Source organism: Lolium rigidum, chromosome 5, assembly GCF_022539505.1.
Source record: "Lolium rigidum isolate FL_2022 chromosome 5, APGP_CSIRO_Lrig_0.1, whole genome shotgun sequence".
NCBI lineage: Eukaryota > Viridiplantae > Streptophyta > Magnoliopsida > Poales > Poaceae > Lolium > Lolium rigidum.
In genome coordinates this window covers 63,110,390-63,128,835 of record NC_061512.1, presented here as the reverse complement: position 1 = coordinate 63,128,835, position 18,446 = coordinate 63,110,390, and the positions used below count along the sequence as shown (strand labels likewise).

The following is an 18,446-nucleotide window of genomic DNA, read 5'->3' as shown; positions in this document are numbered from 1 at the left end:
AGTGTGGCAGCCACAAAAGTGTGGCTGGGATTTTGGAAGCCACAAAGTGTGGCAAAAGTTGGCAAAAAAATCACTCTATGATAAGTAGGCCATATGGATAGTGAAGTGTGGCAGCTCTAAAGTGTGGCGAGAACCAAACACATGCCAAATTGCCAAACTTTGGCTTGGCAAAGTGTGGCTGGGAACCAAACAGGTCCTTAACAACCAAACTCTACGACCCTGCCTCTCATAAACTACACTACGAGCCAGGCTATGCGCTTCTTTATTTGATCCACGACCTTCATGACTAAACTCAAGCTCGATGAACTCGTTGCGGGCCTCGATCTCTAATCTCCCGCACAAATTGAGCATAGACTCCCATCATGCCTTCTGCTATGCTTTGGATGACATTTTTACAATCACTCGTGACCCTAACGCGTCGGGCATCGACATCCTTCGCCAGAGCAATTGCTACAAAAGCTAAAATTTGGGTCGACCCGGAACACCTATCGAGCCAAGGAGGTCATTAACTTTTCAGTAATGGGCCGGCCTATGGACTTTTAAATTGGCCTCGAGGCCAACAGGGCCAAGTCTAAGGCCAGATCTGAGTCGGACCATTTTCACGTGCCTGGCTAGGGCAACACACGCATGCGGTCTGGACGCCGAAACACGGATCACAACCGAGTCGCTTTGGCTCCACGGCGATCAGATCTGGTTGGCTACAACAAACCCCATTCGCACGTCGACTCTACATCGACGACCTACGCCTTGTGCTGCCGCTTCTTATCTCCACCTGTGCGGCAACACTGCCATCACTTTAATTTGCACGCGCATCTCAAGCATCAAGTCGGTGCATGAATCGGTGGCGCACCATGCACGTGTCACACACTCCATCCTCGCGCATAATTTGTTGTCTGCTTGGTGGACTACCTCAAGTCGAGACAAAACTAGTTGTACTCACCTACTACATCGTTCTCTGGCATCCGCTAAATATCATGCGACGGTACCCCTCAAGGTGCAAAACATGGCCCCGACGATACCTTTTAAGATGCAAAATGTCGGTCTCGGAATGTATCTGCAAGGTGCCTCCTCTTCCATGACTAAACCTCCGTCTTGCGCCCGGAATGGCTACACCTACGATGACTATATCATCGAGCATGACTACATCACGAGTTCACGACCGACTACCCCGACATCGACATAAAGGAGAAAATCTACAACAAGTCATCGGCAACAAACCCAGTCAAAGCGTCCGCGTCATATTACTTGCGTCCATGACACTCCGTCGTGATTGCGGGAGGGAAGAGAAGGCTCCATAAGAGGACACTGATGATGACAAGACATGATGGAAATGCGAGACTTCAAATCCAGCCGTAATCGTTCGCTTCAGTTTACTTTCCGCTACGACAGAGGGAGATGTTAGAATATATACTAGGAGCTCTTTAAGGATTCTAACGCTTCTTGTATTCCAAGTCATTATGATTCTTGCCTCATGAAGTCACAAGTCTTGCCTCTATATGTTCGCAATGGCCAGCCTTCCAATGTTCACAATGGGAATGTTCTTACTTCAGGACGGGATCCATGCAAGATTTGACACCCTTAGAGCCAAGTTTTTCTGGGAGGGGACATGCCCTAAACGGAAATACCATATGGTTAGGTTAGCTGACCGGGAGTGTGTAGACCTCGCGAAGTGGGAGGGCTGGGCCTTCTCAACTCCAAGAAGATGAACATCGCCTTGATGTTAAAATGGGTGTGGAAGCTGTATCAGGACGATGGATCCATTTGGGCAAGGCTGATTAGGGCAAAATACACTGACACGGAAGATATCTTTGCATGTAGAGGACACGGGGGCTCGGCATTCTGGAATAGCTTGCATCAGATCAAAGACCTTTTCAAGATCGGGGCTAAGCACGAAGTCCATAATGGTCAATAGACTCAATTCTGGTATGATAGATGGGCTGAGGTGGGGGAGTGTTGAGGGAGCGCTTCCCGCTTATCTTTAGTATTTGTGAGAATCAGAGGATCTCGGTAGCTCAGCCATGTGAAGGACAGGACCACCTCAGACTTGACGGACCCTTGATGGACAGGGTAGAGCGGAATGGGATCAGCAACATGCCCTCCTAGATAACACACACCTCCTTCTTGGTCACGACAAGGTCTCCTGGACGCTTGATCCCTCTGGAGTGTACACGGTTAGCTCGATGTACAATGCGCTGTCTCGCGGAGCTTCAGTGGCCCACTTTAGGGACATGTGGGCTGCCAAGATCCCGCTAAAAGTTCATATTTTCACCTGGCAGTTAGCTTTGGACAGACTGCCGATGACAGAGTTGATTGCACACCGCAGAGGGCCATTGAATGGGCGATGCGCACTTTGCGGAGAAGAGGAAACTACCAGCCATATCTTCTTCAGATGCTCTTTGGCAAAGGTCGGGTGGAGTGTGATTCGACAGATGCTGGGTGATGGAATCCCACTTCTTTCCCGCAGTTTTTTGACATTCTCTCTGTATAACTCTTGGGGATCATGCCCACACAAGAAAAGAAATATAGAAATTCATCTTCTTTGATAAACTTTAAGTATATTGATAAAACAAATAAAGCCGTCGACCAATCTGAGCCAAGAGAAGGTACCTGATGCGCAAACCCTATCCACGGCAACAAGATCAGAAACAGATGACAATCGTCGGCCACTCAGGGCGAGCAAGCGCGAAACAACTGATGCGGACGGCGAGCCCAGACACCTGATCGATGCACGAGAACTAGAAGAAATTACCTTAATAATAATCTTGACGGAAGCAGACCTACGTAATCAGATGATGTGTCGTAGCCCTGTGTGGTGTACTCTTGTTGTATTGCCTATTGCGCCTAGCTTGGTTTGCAGGCCGCTGAGAGTCAGTTGTCTACGAGCAGCAGCAATGACGACAGGGTCGACCAGGCTGCCGGTGTTGACCTTCCGCTGCCGGAAGTGTAACACATCGTGCGAGGATAGGAAGGTGTAGTAAACTGCAGGTACAACTGACAGATACGGGATTAGAGGAGGATATTTTAGGCGAGGATAGCTGACCGAGATTTGATTTGGTTGCGATATACGGGACGACCAGCGATCGGTCGTCCTGGCTCGCTCGTCGGTTTATATGGGCTTACTTTTTTAGGTCCAACAATGTTTTCACTGTAAAACACATGAGTAAGATGATGAATTATTGTTGTAAACAACCAGTAATTTTTGTAGGAATTGTTGTTAACAATTGTTGTAAAGAGATAACATTTTTTATTTTTTTGTTGATGCTAATAACCAAGTGAATTTTTATTTGTTGTAACCATTTGTGACTTTGGATAAAATAGTAGGTGATTTTTGTTGTAATTTAATTTGTAGCATATTATTTGTTGCTTGACCACTTTGCACTTTTTGTAAACATACATATTTTGTTGTAATAGACTATGACTTTTGATAAAACTGTTGGGGAATTTTGTTGCAAATAAATATGGAGCAAAAAACTATTTTGTTTAACCACTTTATTGTAATTTTACATTTTTATAAATGTTCAATCATTTTTGTTGTAATGGTATTTTTTTTGTATACCGGGTGATTATTTTTGTTGTAATACCCTCAGTCCTAGGGATAAATCTGCACGGTGGCATATTTGTTGTAAATATCGGGAAAGACATGGCCTAAAAGGTACACCCCTTCCGTATTAGCCGAAGAAGTTAGGACCGCGGGTTGATTTCTCAAAAAATGAGGACCAGAATGCAAAACTACGTCGTGGCTTATGCTGATCGTTAGATCACGATCGGACGGCGCGGACTGCAACCGATTTTCACGCCCAGATCCGCCGACCGACGGCCTGCGCTTCCCATAAGAAAACTGTCATACCACCGACGCTTTAATACTCTCTCCGTTCCAGTGCATATAGTTTTAGTATTGATAACCTAACTAAGGATACACCTAAGACCTATACATTAGATGTAAGGAGCAGTAAAGATTTTTCGATAGCGTAGGATGAATTAGTTAGGGAAAAACAACTAAATTTCTGATTTTGGATTGTGTGGTGATTTTTTTAACTTACTTTTACTTTTATGTTGAAAACTTTGTGACATCCGATGCAAATTGGCGGTCTCGATACGTGTAACACTACTAGGGAAAAGGTTATCTTAGCGCATCGGATTTTGCTACCTGTGGAACATCATCCGTGCGCCACGGCTAGCGCGCCACTGGTAGAAAGTAGTCGTGGTGCATGGTTTGGTGCACCATGGGTAATGCAGGTAGTTGTGGCGCACCGCGTCGTGCACCACGGGTAAGGAAACTCGGTGCACCACGGGTACATTTTTAAATTCAATTTATTTGCAATTTTTCTTTGCAATTTTTTGCCGTTTTTTGCGAATTGTTTATTAATATGTTCATTATCGTAACCCTAGCCGTGGTGCAGGGAGGGGAATGTGGCTGCGGAGAGGAGGGACGTGGGAGGGATGGGCGGTCGACGCTTGAGGAGGCAGGTGCCGATGGCTGGCGCTTGAGGATTGAGGGGTGGGCGGACGGCCGATGCTTGAGGAGGTAGGACCGACGCTTGAGGAGGCAGGGCCATCGCTGGAGGCTGGCGACGTCAGGCGGCATGAGAAGGAGGCAGGGGTCGTCGGAGAGGAAAGCCTCCATATCTCATGTGTCCGAGAGAGAGGGAGGAAGAAGAGAAAGGTGAGAGAGGAAGGATCCGAAGGATAAAGGTTGTGTGGATGGGGGTGAGGATATGGCTTACTTAGCGGGAGTAGGGCGCACTCCCATTTTGGTGCGCTACGGGTAATCTTTTTTTGTATCGAAATCTAAAACTTGAAAAACTCTATGTTCCTTTTTAATTTTGAAGAATCTAAAAAATCGGCTAAGGGGGGCGCATCTACCAGCTAGGCCAAAGGATAGGCGTGGCACACTAGTATTAGAGGTGCGCCATAGGGCACACACATCATTTCCTAGTGCGTTGCAGTTATATAGTTGTGGCGGCACTACTTTTTTGATGCGCCACGAGCAGGGGTGGATCTGCATAGGCTGACCTGATGCAGGTAAAAGAAAAAATTATTACTACTTTGTGAGATTTATAAGGCAAGTGCATCAGATTACCGTGAGAAAAGTTGCATCATGGAGGAAAAAAAATCAGCTAGCAAGGTTGCAAGCTTGGACGTGCATCAGGGAAATTTTCAGTCCAGCTCCGCCCTGGCCACGAGTAACTCATCTATATATAGTTGTTTCCCTAGTAGGGTAACGATGAGCGTTAAGTGTTGAACGATGATGTAGCACAATCAACAACTTCCATTTAGACTAAATTGAGCTAATTCTAAATATTTATTATGGATATGAGGAAATAATAAAGATAAAACTAAATTGAACGCGGGAAAAGATGTATTCTCTCCAATTACTTTGCATTATTTGGTCGATTAATTTTTCGTAGAATTCAAGCGAACCATAGGAGTTACCAACGTGCACGAGAGTCATGACATTGTGTTATCCAGGAGCTTGGTCGGCGATGTCACCATGCTCTGCACGTAGATGCACGGGATAGTACGAAACCGTGGACTCGGTCGGTTGGTCATGCACAAAACAGCGCTACAGTTCTGATGTGGGCTTAGCTTGCAACACCTTGCTGCATCTGCATCCCAAGGTCAACTTGTGTCCTTCTAGACTCAATCGATTTGTTGTCTTGTCACACTCGAATCTCGATTACAATAACATATGAAGAATAACGATGTAATATCCTATTTGCCTAGTTGACGTTCTGCGCTTCTTTGAATTCAGATTTTACTCTACGCGCATCGATCGATGTGCAGTTGCCACGATTGAGCTGACGGCTCTGCATGTTCTACCTGAGCAATGCAAAGACAAAGGAACCGAATTCGCAAAAAAAAAAAAAAAAAAAAAAAAAAAAGACAAAGGAACCGAAAGGAACAGGTTCAGTGAACAAGAAGAAAAATACAGCATATTTTTCTATGCTTGAATTTCTTTATACTGGAGGTTATGTGGGCCAGCTCGGCACCTCCAACTGCCTGGCACAAAGTCAAAATTATTTCATATCGAAAAGTATGGTGTAGTTTGGTAAAATAACATCATCTCTCGGCGCCAGATGAAAAACCAGCCTGTCGCAATAAAAAAAAGACTTGACCCTGGTTTGGACTTTGGACGAGCCAAAAACCATAATATCTTGAGAACTTAATAATCTTGTGTAATTTCAGCATCCAAATATGGGTCTCTCTAGCTCCCAGTCGACCGAGAACTAAGCCGACTGATATCATGACCTCTCCTTCTCTGTGATGTTCTTCTCTAACTTCGGCGAGGCACTTCTCCTCTCCACCTTCCGGCGAGCCACGCCTCCCTTGCAACCACCACCGCCCACCCTGCTTGCGGCAGGGTTCCCCTCGCCTCCCCGCACTACCACGAGCTCCTCCTTCAGCGGTCTACCACCACCTCGATTAGGCCTCTAAGCAGTTCTCTTCTCCTATGATGTCAGCAACCAGCAACCAGCACCTCCAACGCTATGTTTCTTCTTCGTTGGCCCCCTGTTAGCCCGACTCCAGTGAGTTGGGTGGCCGACTCTCTTATCTCCTAAGGTTGAGAATGATGGGAAAGAAATAAGGAATTGCTAAGTTTCAGCTAGCTGTATGTCTCAGTCACGTGCTACATTGTTAGATTTTGTTTCTGCTTCAATATTCGTGTTTGTTGTTGTTTTTACTTTGTTTAGACCCACATCGAAACACACTGACTAAGACATAAGTTAAGTCTCAGCCAACTAAAACTTAGACACACCCAAAGAAATAAGGCTGGTGGAACCCACTTGCATATAACGGCAAAAAGCTAACAAGGCATTAATCTATTTCTCAGCTAGCCCAGAATGAGCAAAACCGTCAAAATATTGTTGATGAACACATTGAGGGACATGGCACACATAAGAAATCGCGGAAACAATAGGGACATAATCGCAAGAAGGGTCCATCCCCTGCCTTACCAACACGAAGCTCACTCGGCCACGTCGGTCCAACCAGTCGCCGTCCCTTCCTCCTCCGGCCATCCTTCGACGAAGCCTGCCCAGTCTCACCACCAAGAGGCCAGAGTTGACGTCGTGACAAGCACAGCCACAGAAGACTTTGACTTCATCGCCGTCCCGTACGCGTCTTTAAGCTCGACGATGCTGCCGCCGCGTGCACCAACCGCGCTCCTCTTGCCGTCCCAGCACGCCTCCCCCTGCTCACCATGGCTCGCTCCACCACCACTGCCTGCCTGCACCTCGTCGCCGTCGCCACGGTGCTCGCCGCTCTCGGTGAGGCGGCAGGGATCGGGTTCGACCTCCACCACCGGTCCTCCCCCGTGGTGAAGCGGTGGGCCGAGGCGCGGGGCCACCCGGCGGCCGCGTGGTGGGACGAGGCGCAGGGCTCGCCGGAGTACTACTCCGCGCTGTACCACCACGACCGCGCCCACATAGCCCGCCGCGGCCTCGCCGACAGCGGGAAGGGCCTCCTCACGTTCGCCGACGGCAACATCACCTACCAACTCGACGGATCGTACGTTAGCGCGCGCGCCGGACCAGCCATCCATTCATTGACCATGCTCCATAGTTCCCGCCACTGATCGATCGACTCACTGGTTTGCAGGATCCACTACGCGGAGGTGGCCGTGGGCACGCCGAGCGCGACGTTCCTGGTGGCGCTGGACACCGGCAGCGACCTCTTCTGGGTGCCCTGTGACTGCAAGCACTGCGCGCCCATGGACAACAACGCGTCAACGCCAGGTGTTGCGCTCCGGCCGTACAGCCCCGGGAAGTCGTCGACCAGCAAGCCGGTGGGCTGCGGCCACGCGCTCTGCGACCGGCCCAACGCCTGCAACGCCGTCAACAGCAGCTGCCCGTACACCGTCAGGTACGTCTCCGCCAACACCTCCTCCTCCGGGGTGCTCGTGGAAGACGTGATCCACTTCAGCCGGGAACGGGAGAGCGTCGTCGGCGGCGAGCCGGTGGACGCGCCGGTGGTGTTGGGGTGCGGGCAGGTGCAGACGGGCGCGTTCCTGGACGGCGCCGCCGTGGACGGCCTGCTGGGCCTCGGCATAGAGAAGGTTTCGGTGCCGAGCGTGCTGGCCGCCGCCGGACTCGTCGCCTCCGACAGCTTCTCCATGTGCTTCAGCCCGGACGGCCTCGGCCGCATCAACTTCGGTGACGCCGGCCTCCGCGGCCAGGCGGAGACGCCCTTCATCGTCAGCAACAGACAGTAAGTACTCAGTCCGTCAGTCGTGCCTTGCCACTAACAAACCGCACCGCACAAACTGTCGAGTAAGATGGGCCCGCATTCCAGTCCATGTTTTAAAGTCTGAGCTACTTTCTTGCTTGCTGCAGCCCGACGTACAACATCAGCGTGACGGGGATGAGCGTGGCGGGGGAGGCGGTGGCGGCGGAGTTCACCGCCGTGGTGGACTCCGGCACGTCCTACACCTACCTCAACGACCCGGCCTACACGGACCTGGCCACCAGCTTCAACTCCCAGGTCCGTGAGAAGAGGGCCAACCTCAGCGCCTACATCCCCTTCGAGTACTGCTACGAGGTGACCAGCGGCCAAACGAAGCTGTCCACGCCGGTGGTGACCCTCACGACCGGTGGCGGAGCCGTGTTTCCGGTTAAGGAGCCCTTCGTCATCATCGGCGGCCAAACTAGCGACGGCCGGGTCGTCGTCCTCGGCTACTGCCTCGCCGTGCTAAAGAACGACATCACCGTCGACATCATTGGCCGTACGCACGCACACACGCTGCTGTCTTTGCTTTCTTCCATCTTTCCGTTGCTGACTGTTTGGCTGCTGCTGATACATGCAGAGAACTTCATGACCGGCCTCAAGGTGGTGTTCGACAGGGAGAGGTCCGTCCTCGGCTGGCACGAGTTCGACTGTAAGTTCATCGATCATCATAGCACTAATCCCAGCAAGAAAGAGAGGAATGTTTGTAACTGATTGATCAACTGCAGTATGATCGACCAGTGCTTGATTGATTAATTGTTGCAACCGACTGACCAACTGCAGGTTACAAGAACGTGACGATGGAGAACGACGGCGCGGCCCCCGGGCCGACGTCGGCGACTCAAATACAGCCGCGGCGGAGCGAATACCCCGGCGCGGCGCCGGTGTCCCCGAGGCAGCCCGGGTCAGGCGGCAGCCGCCGTGCCCTCGGAGGCCGACTCGCCTTCGCCCTCACGCTGCTGCTTCCCCTCCTGGCCGTGGTCTGACGGGAGAAGCGGTGTACATATTTAAAAGTTGGGCTTGAATTTTGATGTACATTCATACACCACATACAGTAGGTCGTTCATTTATAGAATGAGTTTTACTGATTGATTTGTAAGTGTTCTACGGCTTTGTACCAGGATCACAGTGGCGAGGCTCATGTGCCGTGTATTTAATTTTTGCGCGAGTGTGCCCTGCTAAAGATTTCTATACACATGTACACTCGTAAATACGTATATACATATACGCTCCCCTCTATAAATGCGCCCACGCACATCCTACCCAACATCTCTGAGAGACTGAGTTCAAGAAAACTAATTCGGTGGTCTTGATTGACAAAGTCACCACATGCGCTCTCCCACTAAAAAATATTTCGTCTTTATAAAGACATCAAAATGTTAACCTAGGGTTTAAAGTACCAAGGAAAAAAATAGCGCTCTAATGAAATAGCATGGTCCTGCTATAAACTCTATGCAAGTTATAACGTGCTAATAACACGCTATTTTTCAAAATAGGTCGCAAAAAATAGAAAATTAAAAGGTATAGCATATATGTCGGGATTTCACCAGCTAAAAAATTGTCCGGAGTAATACACGCATAACTAATTAACTAGTTCTTACTGAATTATATCAACACGTTTTCCCTTCCTCTATAAAGAGACAAAATATGAAATACGAAGACACGAACTATGTAACTGAACTGAACTAAGAAGTACAAAGCTGAACTGACCTAAGAACTATAGAGCTAAACCATGGTGTGTGCGGGCTACAGCTACCACTACTGAACTACTTTACGGTACTAGATAAAACTAGATATGACTATCGCGTGCTGCGGAAGAGGTGGTGACCTGACGGCGAAGACCAACATCAGATCGAGTTCCTGGTCGAGGCACGCGTCCTCCTAGTGATTTTGGTCGGGACGTGGCACGCGGAGGCTACGCTGCTGCTGTAGCCGCCACCGCCGCGCTGCGTAGGGAGTCGAAAGTGGCGACTAGTGGGTTGCCGACGTGGAGTTGAGTTGCGCTAGCTTGGAACCGGGGGCTCGTGGGCTGCTTCTAGTTCCATAACTTTTTTCTAGCACGCTATAACGATACAACAAATAGCGAGCTTAGCACCGCTTATAACAAGATTAGCGCCATAGCGAGCAAATTATGCATAGCGTAACGTTCATCTTCTAAATATGCTATAGCGCCGCTAAAACGTCGAAAGAACGCGCTATTTTTTCCATGGTTTAAACTTTAATGGAGTGAGGCCCCACTGCCCTCACAACTATACAACCACATGCTAGTTCGGTTTCTCTAACCAATCTCCTTCCTGGACTTGGTAGAGGGATTCAGAACCCTCTCCACGCCTGAAGTGAAACTAAGATACGTCGATGGGTAACCATTCACAATTTAAAAATTAGGGTTTTATATAATATTTTTATTATCAAGTTGGTGATACAAATTTTTTTACATGAATTACATCTTATGGGTAAGCGCAGTGACCTTATAAAAGTCAAAAGTACTCCATTCTTTAGCGGAAATGTGACATCATTCTAACATTTCTTGAGATAAAATCTTCAATTAGTTCTTCATGAGATACATTTGATTCTTTTGCTAAAAAAATGATCAAGAGCACTCCTTTGAGATTGAGTAAGTTCTTCAATCTTTTGTGGTCTCTGATATTTTTCATAACCTGAAGGGTGTCTCCTAATTCTAGAAGACATTACAGAAAAGGAAATTACGAAAGAAAATGAAATTATGAAGCAACTAGGCCTCCAACTTGAATTGATGGAGCCGGATTGCACAAGCGGAAAGAAACAGCAAGGAGATCGTCTGATCGGAAGAAGCAGAGCAGATCCATGTGTGATAAATTGAGATGAAAACACGGAATAAATAGATGATGTACTGTGGATGCATCCTACAACATACTACCTTGTATCAACGAATAGACAAAAATACCAGACTAGGATGGAATTAGATTGGCAGACCCCCCCCCCCCAATTTGGTCTATGATGTTGCCCCGGATGTGTATTTTGGTCACGAACTTGCAAATTGTGAACTATAGGTCAAAAAATTGCCCGGTTACTCCGTCACGGTGACCGTTAGTTTGCTGACATGGTAAAAAAAATTTGCCCCCTAAAATTTGTTTCTCTAATTTTTTAGTACTTGGTTTGACTTTTTAGTGGGCAATTTGCAAAAAAGTAGTTGCCCACGCCAGCAAACTAACATTGGTCGTGAGGGAATGACCAAAACACTCGCACGGGGGCAACTTCTTGATCCATAATTCACGATTTGCAAATTCATGACCAAAGTGCACATCCAGGGCAACTTCATAAACTAAATTGGAGATTTTCTCTAAAATTAGCGGTAGAGCTCCCATGGGAAGAACTGGTCGATGCTCGTGCTTGAGAAGCAATAAGTAGTAAGACTAGTCATAGTGGGAAGTAACATAGAGTAGTAACATGTACATGTTACTGCTCTATGTTACTACCTTCATTGTGGTTAGTAACATCAAAGTAGTATCATATATGTCTTCATTAATTAGCTTATAGACTCATTGTATCTTGAGAAGTGTGATGTTACAGTAACTAGCTATGTTACTCCATCCTCCTCTCTCCTCATTAACTCACTCGCCACATAAAGTAAATTCTGCTGAGTTGAATGACTTAGCATTCTTAGTGAGTTACTCCCACTATGAGTAGTCTAAAGAGAAGGAGGAGACGAGAGAGACGAGGAGGCGTGCGTGAGTTTGGGATTGTGCTGTTAATTTCGTGGTCAATGTTTCAAATGGTGGAGTGGATCAATGCATTTATTAATTAGGCTCAGTTAAGCATGCCATTAAACGTAGCATTTCCCTCTATGGATCTCATATGGTGTCCCCACACGCAGGCAGCATCGCAAGAGGAGAAGAAACACCATGCGACAACTTGCATCGGAAAAGGACATTCTCCTCCAACACGTTCCCTATTTTACCCCCTCTTGTCGTCGCCAACCTCTCTGACTTCAATCTTCCCACAGGCAGCACTCCCCCGAAGAGTGAAAGCCGACCTCCACCAAATCTAGTCCAGAACAGCATCCCACTCAGCTCCCCGCCGCCGGAGAAACACCTCAAACAGAAAGATCTGAGCTCCGAGAGAGGCGAGCAGGAGGGGAGGAAGCATACAGGCGTCAACTTGCCCCCCAACCAGTAGCAGCAGCCATGAGTGCCATGAAGTTTTGCCGTGAATGGTAAGCAGCGGCCAGGCTTTCCTTGTTGTTTCCTTGTTTGGGCGATGGATTTGGTCATCAGATCTTTTTTTCTTTTTTGTGTGGGGGCAGCAACAACATACTGTATCCCAAGGAGGACAGGGACCAGAAGGCGCTCCTCTTCGCCTGCAGGAACTGCGACCACCAGGTTTCTATTTCTCTTTCTCTCCTCAGCCCATCCAAAGATTTCTTCGCCCTTTAAGTCTTATCACTATGTTCCTGGAAACTATTGTGCCGTCTATATGTCTGTGGAACAAGATGAGAAGAGCAGCAATCCTTCGGTATTGTACAATCTGTGGTAGATTAATTGAGGAGTGGCCTGACCGTACTATTCTTAGGAAGAAATGAGATTGAGCAGATTGAGTTGAAATGGAAGTGCGCAAGGCTGTCAAAAAACTTGTGACATACTCCTACTGAAGTAGAGCTCGTTAGATTAGTCTATTGTTGTACCTAGACAGTCTTGTTCCTTCACTTGTGCAATATACACTATACCTTCTGTTGTATCAATTGAAATGCTCTGGAATTGCAGGAGGTCGCAGACAACAACTGTGTCTACAGGAACATCGTGCACCACAGCGCCGGAGAGTTCACCCAGGTGCTCCAGGACGTCGCCGGCGACCCGACTCTGCCCCGCACCAAGGAGGTCCGGTGCGCCGTCTGTGGCCACGGCGAAGCTGTCTTCTTCCAGGTAAACAAATTCAAGCCAAACACAAATTGTTGATCTTATTCAGAGGTTTAGCTACAAAGTTTTTGAACCTTGGTTCTGCTGTTCTGTAGGCCACCGCGAGGGGGGAAGAAGGGATGACGCTGTTCTTCGTCTGCTGCAACCCAAGCTGCGGCCATCGATGGAGAGAATGAGATTTTGATCAGCCAACCAGTGAATTCAACTCATGCAACATTCAGAGAGATGTTTTTTTCTTCCCAAGAGATTGTTTCCCCAAAGTAGCATTAATTGATTCGTATGTTTCAAATACATCTGGAGAGGAAAGCAATCAAATCAAAGGATGGGATGAGGACAATTTTGTTGGTGTTGTGTTCCCTTCTGCAATTTTTGCAGTAGCTTAAGCAGTAAATCTTGAGAACAGAGCATGTTCTGAATTTTCATTCATTCAAGCAAACAATCAACAGAGGACTCAATAATTTTGATTTGCATTGGCTGTTCTGTTGTAGATTAACTGGTATACTCTTATGCAGCTGTTTGAAAATTTGAACGGACAGGTAACAGTTTTCCAGTTATCACTGAAATGACCATTAAAACCAAGCAACAAGCTGGTCTGTGCAGAATTGCATTTGAGGTGCCAAAATATTGAAACATTTTACATTGCTGAATCCAGATCTTAAAGTGTGTTCATCCAGGTCAAATACAAGCTTGACACGCAGTTTTCATCATATTCATAGTGGTGGAATTATTTGTACTTGAGATTAACTGCTGAAGCTACTGTGGAATTATTCAAGCTAACGATGATTTAGATTGGCTTTTTTTTAAACAAGGCAAAAGACTTACCATTTTCATTAAATAAGAATAGTTGATAGTTTTGCGGTTTAAAGCGTAGGACACATGTTAGGACTTTGTATTTAAAGAAACTACTCTCTGATATTACATTACTCAAGAAACCCCGTGTGGCTGTTGCATGATGCCGGAAAACCTTTGCATTTCACTTCTTCCAAATCTCCCAAGACATAAGGACAATCAAGGAGGCCATAGCCTTCTCTCTTTTCTTTTCTCCAGAGCTAGGTTTGTCCACCAATCTTTAATAATTGCCTCGTTTGCCAAAGTGGATGGGTGGGTGTCATGGAAACCGGTCCAAGCTAAAATTTCCTCAAATTCTAAATAGGAGGTGATCAACCGATTCTTGAATTTGGTTGCAAAGCGGACAATTATTGCAATTTGGCCACCCCTTTTTTTGGAGCAGGTCTGTCCAGAATCTTATTTGAGATGCCAAAACAATCTAATTATAGGAGTACCATTTTTTTATAGAGCAAATACATATCTGAATCTTAAATTTGTTGGGTCTAGCAGAAAAGGATAACTGGATTACCCTATGGTACAACATGCACGCTTACAACCGCAGTACTATAATAATGCTTTAACAACCATCTCACTTGCTACAGACTACACAATGTATCTCATAATTATACTACAAGAGCAATCTCGATATTGTACAGCAAAAACGAAATTCAAAATTTTGCTCGAATCATTAATTACATATGTCCAGGATTGTTCACCCATAAAGCTACTATCGAGCCACAAAAAAAGTGTTAGAATTCTCTTTCCCATGATCACTGACGAGTATTGCTCTCTGTGAGGACATCCAAGAGGTGCTTCTGTCAGTTAAACATTGTCGAAACTTTCAGTAAAACTGGAGAGCCATGCATCACAAATAGGCTCCAGGGTATTTCATCCCATTGTTGAAATAACTTCATTTGCCCATGAAGGGAGAGGTGCTCGGAATGTGACAGGCAATTCAGTGACTGGGTGTACAAATGACAAACTCTCTGCATGCAACGCATGACCATCACAAGCCACATCGTTCCACTCGATCACTCCTCCGTACTTTACATCCCCTCTGATAGGGAACCCAAGGTACTGACAGTGCAGACGAATCTGATGTGTCCGACCACTTTGAGGATAGGCTCTAACAAAAATCATGTCGTTCTTCACATCACCGTTTGAAGTATGGTCAGCCGCCTTCTCTTGCACAGTAATCAACTCTATATCATCACTATCAACATTAGATGGTTCTCTAAACTGTCCTTTACCATTGGTTCCTAACAATTCAAATTTTGTGCTCATGTCCCTTACAGAGGACCCCCCTGGCAGTGTTCGGCCAACATCAGACATTGCATACACACGCCAAGCACCGTGTTTCGATCGCCCATGGCCAGAACATATCTTAATCTTGTCCCACGACGGTGGGTAACCTATGCAAAGAGCAAGATATGTTTTCTTGACTTTGTGCTCAGTAAAGGCCTTCACCAGCTTACCTGCAACCTTGTTGCATTTGGTGATGACCATGAGACCACTAGTATCACGATCCAGCCTGTTGGCAAGGTGAAGGTTAGGTCTATTTGAAGGATTCCCTGTGGGTAATGAAAGAGTTTCATTTAGTTAGAAATAGAAAAAATCAGTAACAATAGGAACTCACAGTAATAGATAGGTCACAACCTTAAATTGTGAAGGCCACTTTAACTGTACCAAAATATTCTAAACACCTACACTATACTCCCTCCTTTCCCATGAATAAGGTGCATGCGTTTTCCAAGATTTCTATTTGACCAAGAATTAGTCCAAATATATGAAAATTATCTATCTAATATAAAATTGGTATCATTAGAAAGAGTTTTTCAATACGAATCCGACGATATCAACTTTATACAACACAATCGAGGTATGGTTGATCAGTTTTTTTTTTGGCAAAGTTGTGTATTGCAATGCTTGTACGCCTTATTCATAGGAATGGAAGGAGTATCAGGTATTAAAATATTGAATGTTTATTTGCAGTTAAATTGTACACATTTCAGAAAAGAATTCTCAGGTTATAACTCCTAGCCTGGCATCAGTTGCTATCAAAAGCTTGCTCTAAAGAAAATTGCTGTCAGAAGAACTGCTAACAAGTGAGGGAACTCATTTGACCATCTCAACAAACTTTTCAAGATTATTTCGTGCAAGAATACTAGAACATGGTCGCGCATACGATTCCCCAATGGGAAAAAATAGAACATATAGTCCCACAATATGGCCCACCCGTCTATCCAATTTACATCCAATAGAAAAATGATGAATTCGGTCCTATAGCCATTTGTTTCGGTTGGTTCTATTTGGAAAATCAATTAACTAACTGTCTGACACTGCAAAGGTACTCATACCTTCCAGTCTTTTAGAGTATTACAGAACTCTGAAAACCCTTATGCTTCTTCATCTGCTCAGGTTCATATCTGTTGCTGTATGAAGCTCAAACTTACTGTAGACGCGTGTGAAATGGTGAATAGATTCAAAAGTTTTTCAGATGTGCGCTTGTGGCATTATGCACATCATCATAGCGTCATGTCTTACTAGTTGAAGTCATAAGTTTCAGCATTCAGCTGGTGGGATTGAGCTTGTAGTGAGTTCACTGCGTAGCTCATTCTTATCTGCTTCGAACTAGAGAGATTTAGGCAATCTACAAGCTTAGTTTGCATACATTGCAGACTACTGTAACCCTTGCCATCAGTCCATCACCACACGTATATATGCAACTGCGCATTACATCCATATTGCATTTTAAGTCTGCAAGTAAAAGGAGACTTTTCAATATCAACTACTACTTGCAGAAACCCAACTCTACGTGAACTGATATAAGAGCAAATCTTACGAATGAGACCAAGTCCTGACCAGCGACAAGAGAGCTCCCAGAGGTAAATATAACTAACAAAAAAAAGGTGGCATACTGTTAGAAAAGGAAGTTCAATTTTTGTCCAACAAACTAGTCGTGCATTGCCACTTCCTAAATCATAACTAATCTGCAAGCATTTGCTCTTAGAATCCACAAAGAAAAAGTGGGTTTCTGGTCTTCCTCTGCCAGAATTGTCAATACTGTTGGTTCACTTGGTTGTAATGTTTCAATTAGATCAGTTAAATGTGCAATCCTCTGGCATTGCTAAATACATGTCTACAGTAGGCAGAAAGCAACCAAATCTGAATTTCCCAGCAAGAACAACTCTTGAAATTGCCACACACGAGCAGCATCACAGTGCTACTATCAAAAGGTTGCTCTAAAGAAAATTGACACTGCCTACTAACTGAGCGATCTGTCTATATTCTAGAGCATTTTGATGTACCTGCAGCTTCGGTGGAGCAGGGGAGGGCGGAGAGGAGGGCCTCGCAGTAGACGCCGGCGGGCTTGTCGACTACGGAGAGCCACTCGTCCTCGAACACGATGGTGGCGGAGGAGTAGGCGCCGGAGCGGGCGGAAGCGGTCATGGCGCGCCGGAGCTCCACGTCCTTGGAGGCGGCCGGGTAGGGAGGGGACACTGGGCACGGGTACTCCCCGGTAGACTCAGCCGACATGGCCGCGTCCTCGACGCCTGCTACCGCGGCGGCTACGGCGATGCGGCGCGCGGGTGGCGGTGGGGAGGCGATGCGAGGCGAGAGGAGAGGGAGGAGGAGGGGTAGTCTCGTCATTTCATCCACAGAGGAGACCGGACCCAATAAAAAAAAGAGTCGTCTTGCTCCCCGCTCTCTTCTCCTGTCCCCAGCGGAAGAAAACCAACCCTAACCTCCTCCGTCCCCGCCTACTCCGGCGAGCCGCGGGCGCCCACCACCTGCCCTGGGCGTCCTGCGGTCTTCTGAAGAGGTTCCGCTGCGAATCTGAAGCTCGAGGGCTGAGGAGCGGGAGGTGACGGTGGGTGATTTACCGATTTGGGGAGTGGGGCAGGATGGGGTCGTCGTCGAAGGTGGTGCAGCCGGAGGAGGTGCTGGAGTCGCTCAAGAACGACGGCACCGTCGACGCGCTCCGCATGAAGATCATCGCCCAGCTCAAGGCCAACGTATGCTTCCGGCCCTTCTACCACATCCTTCCTCTTTCTAATCCCCTTCTCCCCCCGCCTGCTTGCGATCTTGCTCTCGGTGCCGAGGTCCGTCGTTGTGAGGTCTCTGATTGCAAGGTGGCAGATGGAGTATAGATTAGTAGAGAAGCCACCACGGTCATGGCTATGGACTCTTTCGAGCATTTTGTGCTACTGCTGAGCGTAAAAAATCACCTAGTCATTTGGAAGCATTCTTTTTTGTGCCTTCTTCATGTGATCAACAGGAAATTTCGTGTGGCAGGATAATTCTGCACAATGTACTAATGTATAAGTTTTGACTTTTGCCCAGTAGCTATGTTATGCAATGTATTTTTCATCACATTTTCCTCACATTGCTTTTATGTGAGATTGGATTGATTAATGGAATAGTTAGTTCGCACATCGGGACTAAACCCTTTTTTTATATTGGATTTCAGGAGGATATGAAGAAAAATACTATGATGATGGT

The 18,446-nt window shown here is 46.7% G+C and overlaps 3 protein-coding genes across 3 annotated transcripts; 2 read left to right on the top strand and 1 right to left on the bottom strand.

Annotated features, from left to right (window-relative positions):
• The first annotated feature begins 7,121 nt into the window (after window positions 1-7,121).
• Window positions 7,122-9,420, top strand: LOC124657996 (aspartyl protease family protein 1-like). Its single transcript, XM_047196449.1, has 5 exons — window positions 7,122-7,509; window positions 7,600-8,208; window positions 8,334-8,722; window positions 8,804-8,875; window positions 9,007-9,420. Exons 1-5 carry the CDS (start codon window positions 7,202-7,204, stop codon window positions 9,207-9,209), a joined length of 1,581 nt encoding a protein of 526 aa, XP_047052405.1. The 5' UTR covers window positions 7,122-7,201; the 3' UTR covers window positions 9,210-9,420.
• A 2,951-nt stretch (window positions 9,421-12,371) lies between these two features.
• On the top strand, window positions 12,372-13,571 carry LOC124654501 (DNA-directed RNA polymerases II, IV and V subunit 9B). The gene is made up of 4 exons (XM_047193501.1): window positions 12,372-12,415; window positions 12,506-12,581; window positions 12,963-13,121; window positions 13,211-13,571. Exons 1-4 carry the CDS (start codon window positions 12,387-12,389, stop codon window positions 13,289-13,291), a joined length of 345 nt encoding a protein of 114 aa, XP_047049457.1. The 5' UTR covers window positions 12,372-12,386; the 3' UTR covers window positions 13,292-13,571.
• Window positions 13,572-14,627: 1,056 nt separating this feature from the next.
• On the bottom strand, window positions 14,628-17,594 carry LOC124654143 (RNA pseudouridine synthase 1-like). The gene is made up of 2 exons (XM_047193175.1): window positions 17,252-17,594; window positions 14,628-15,514 (listed from the first exon to the last, which is right to left on the bottom strand). Exons 1-2 carry the CDS (start codon window positions 17,592-17,594, stop codon window positions 14,832-14,834), a joined length of 1,026 nt encoding a protein of 341 aa, XP_047049131.1. The 3' UTR covers window positions 14,628-14,831.
• Between the last annotated feature and the right edge of the window lie 852 nt (window positions 17,595-18,446).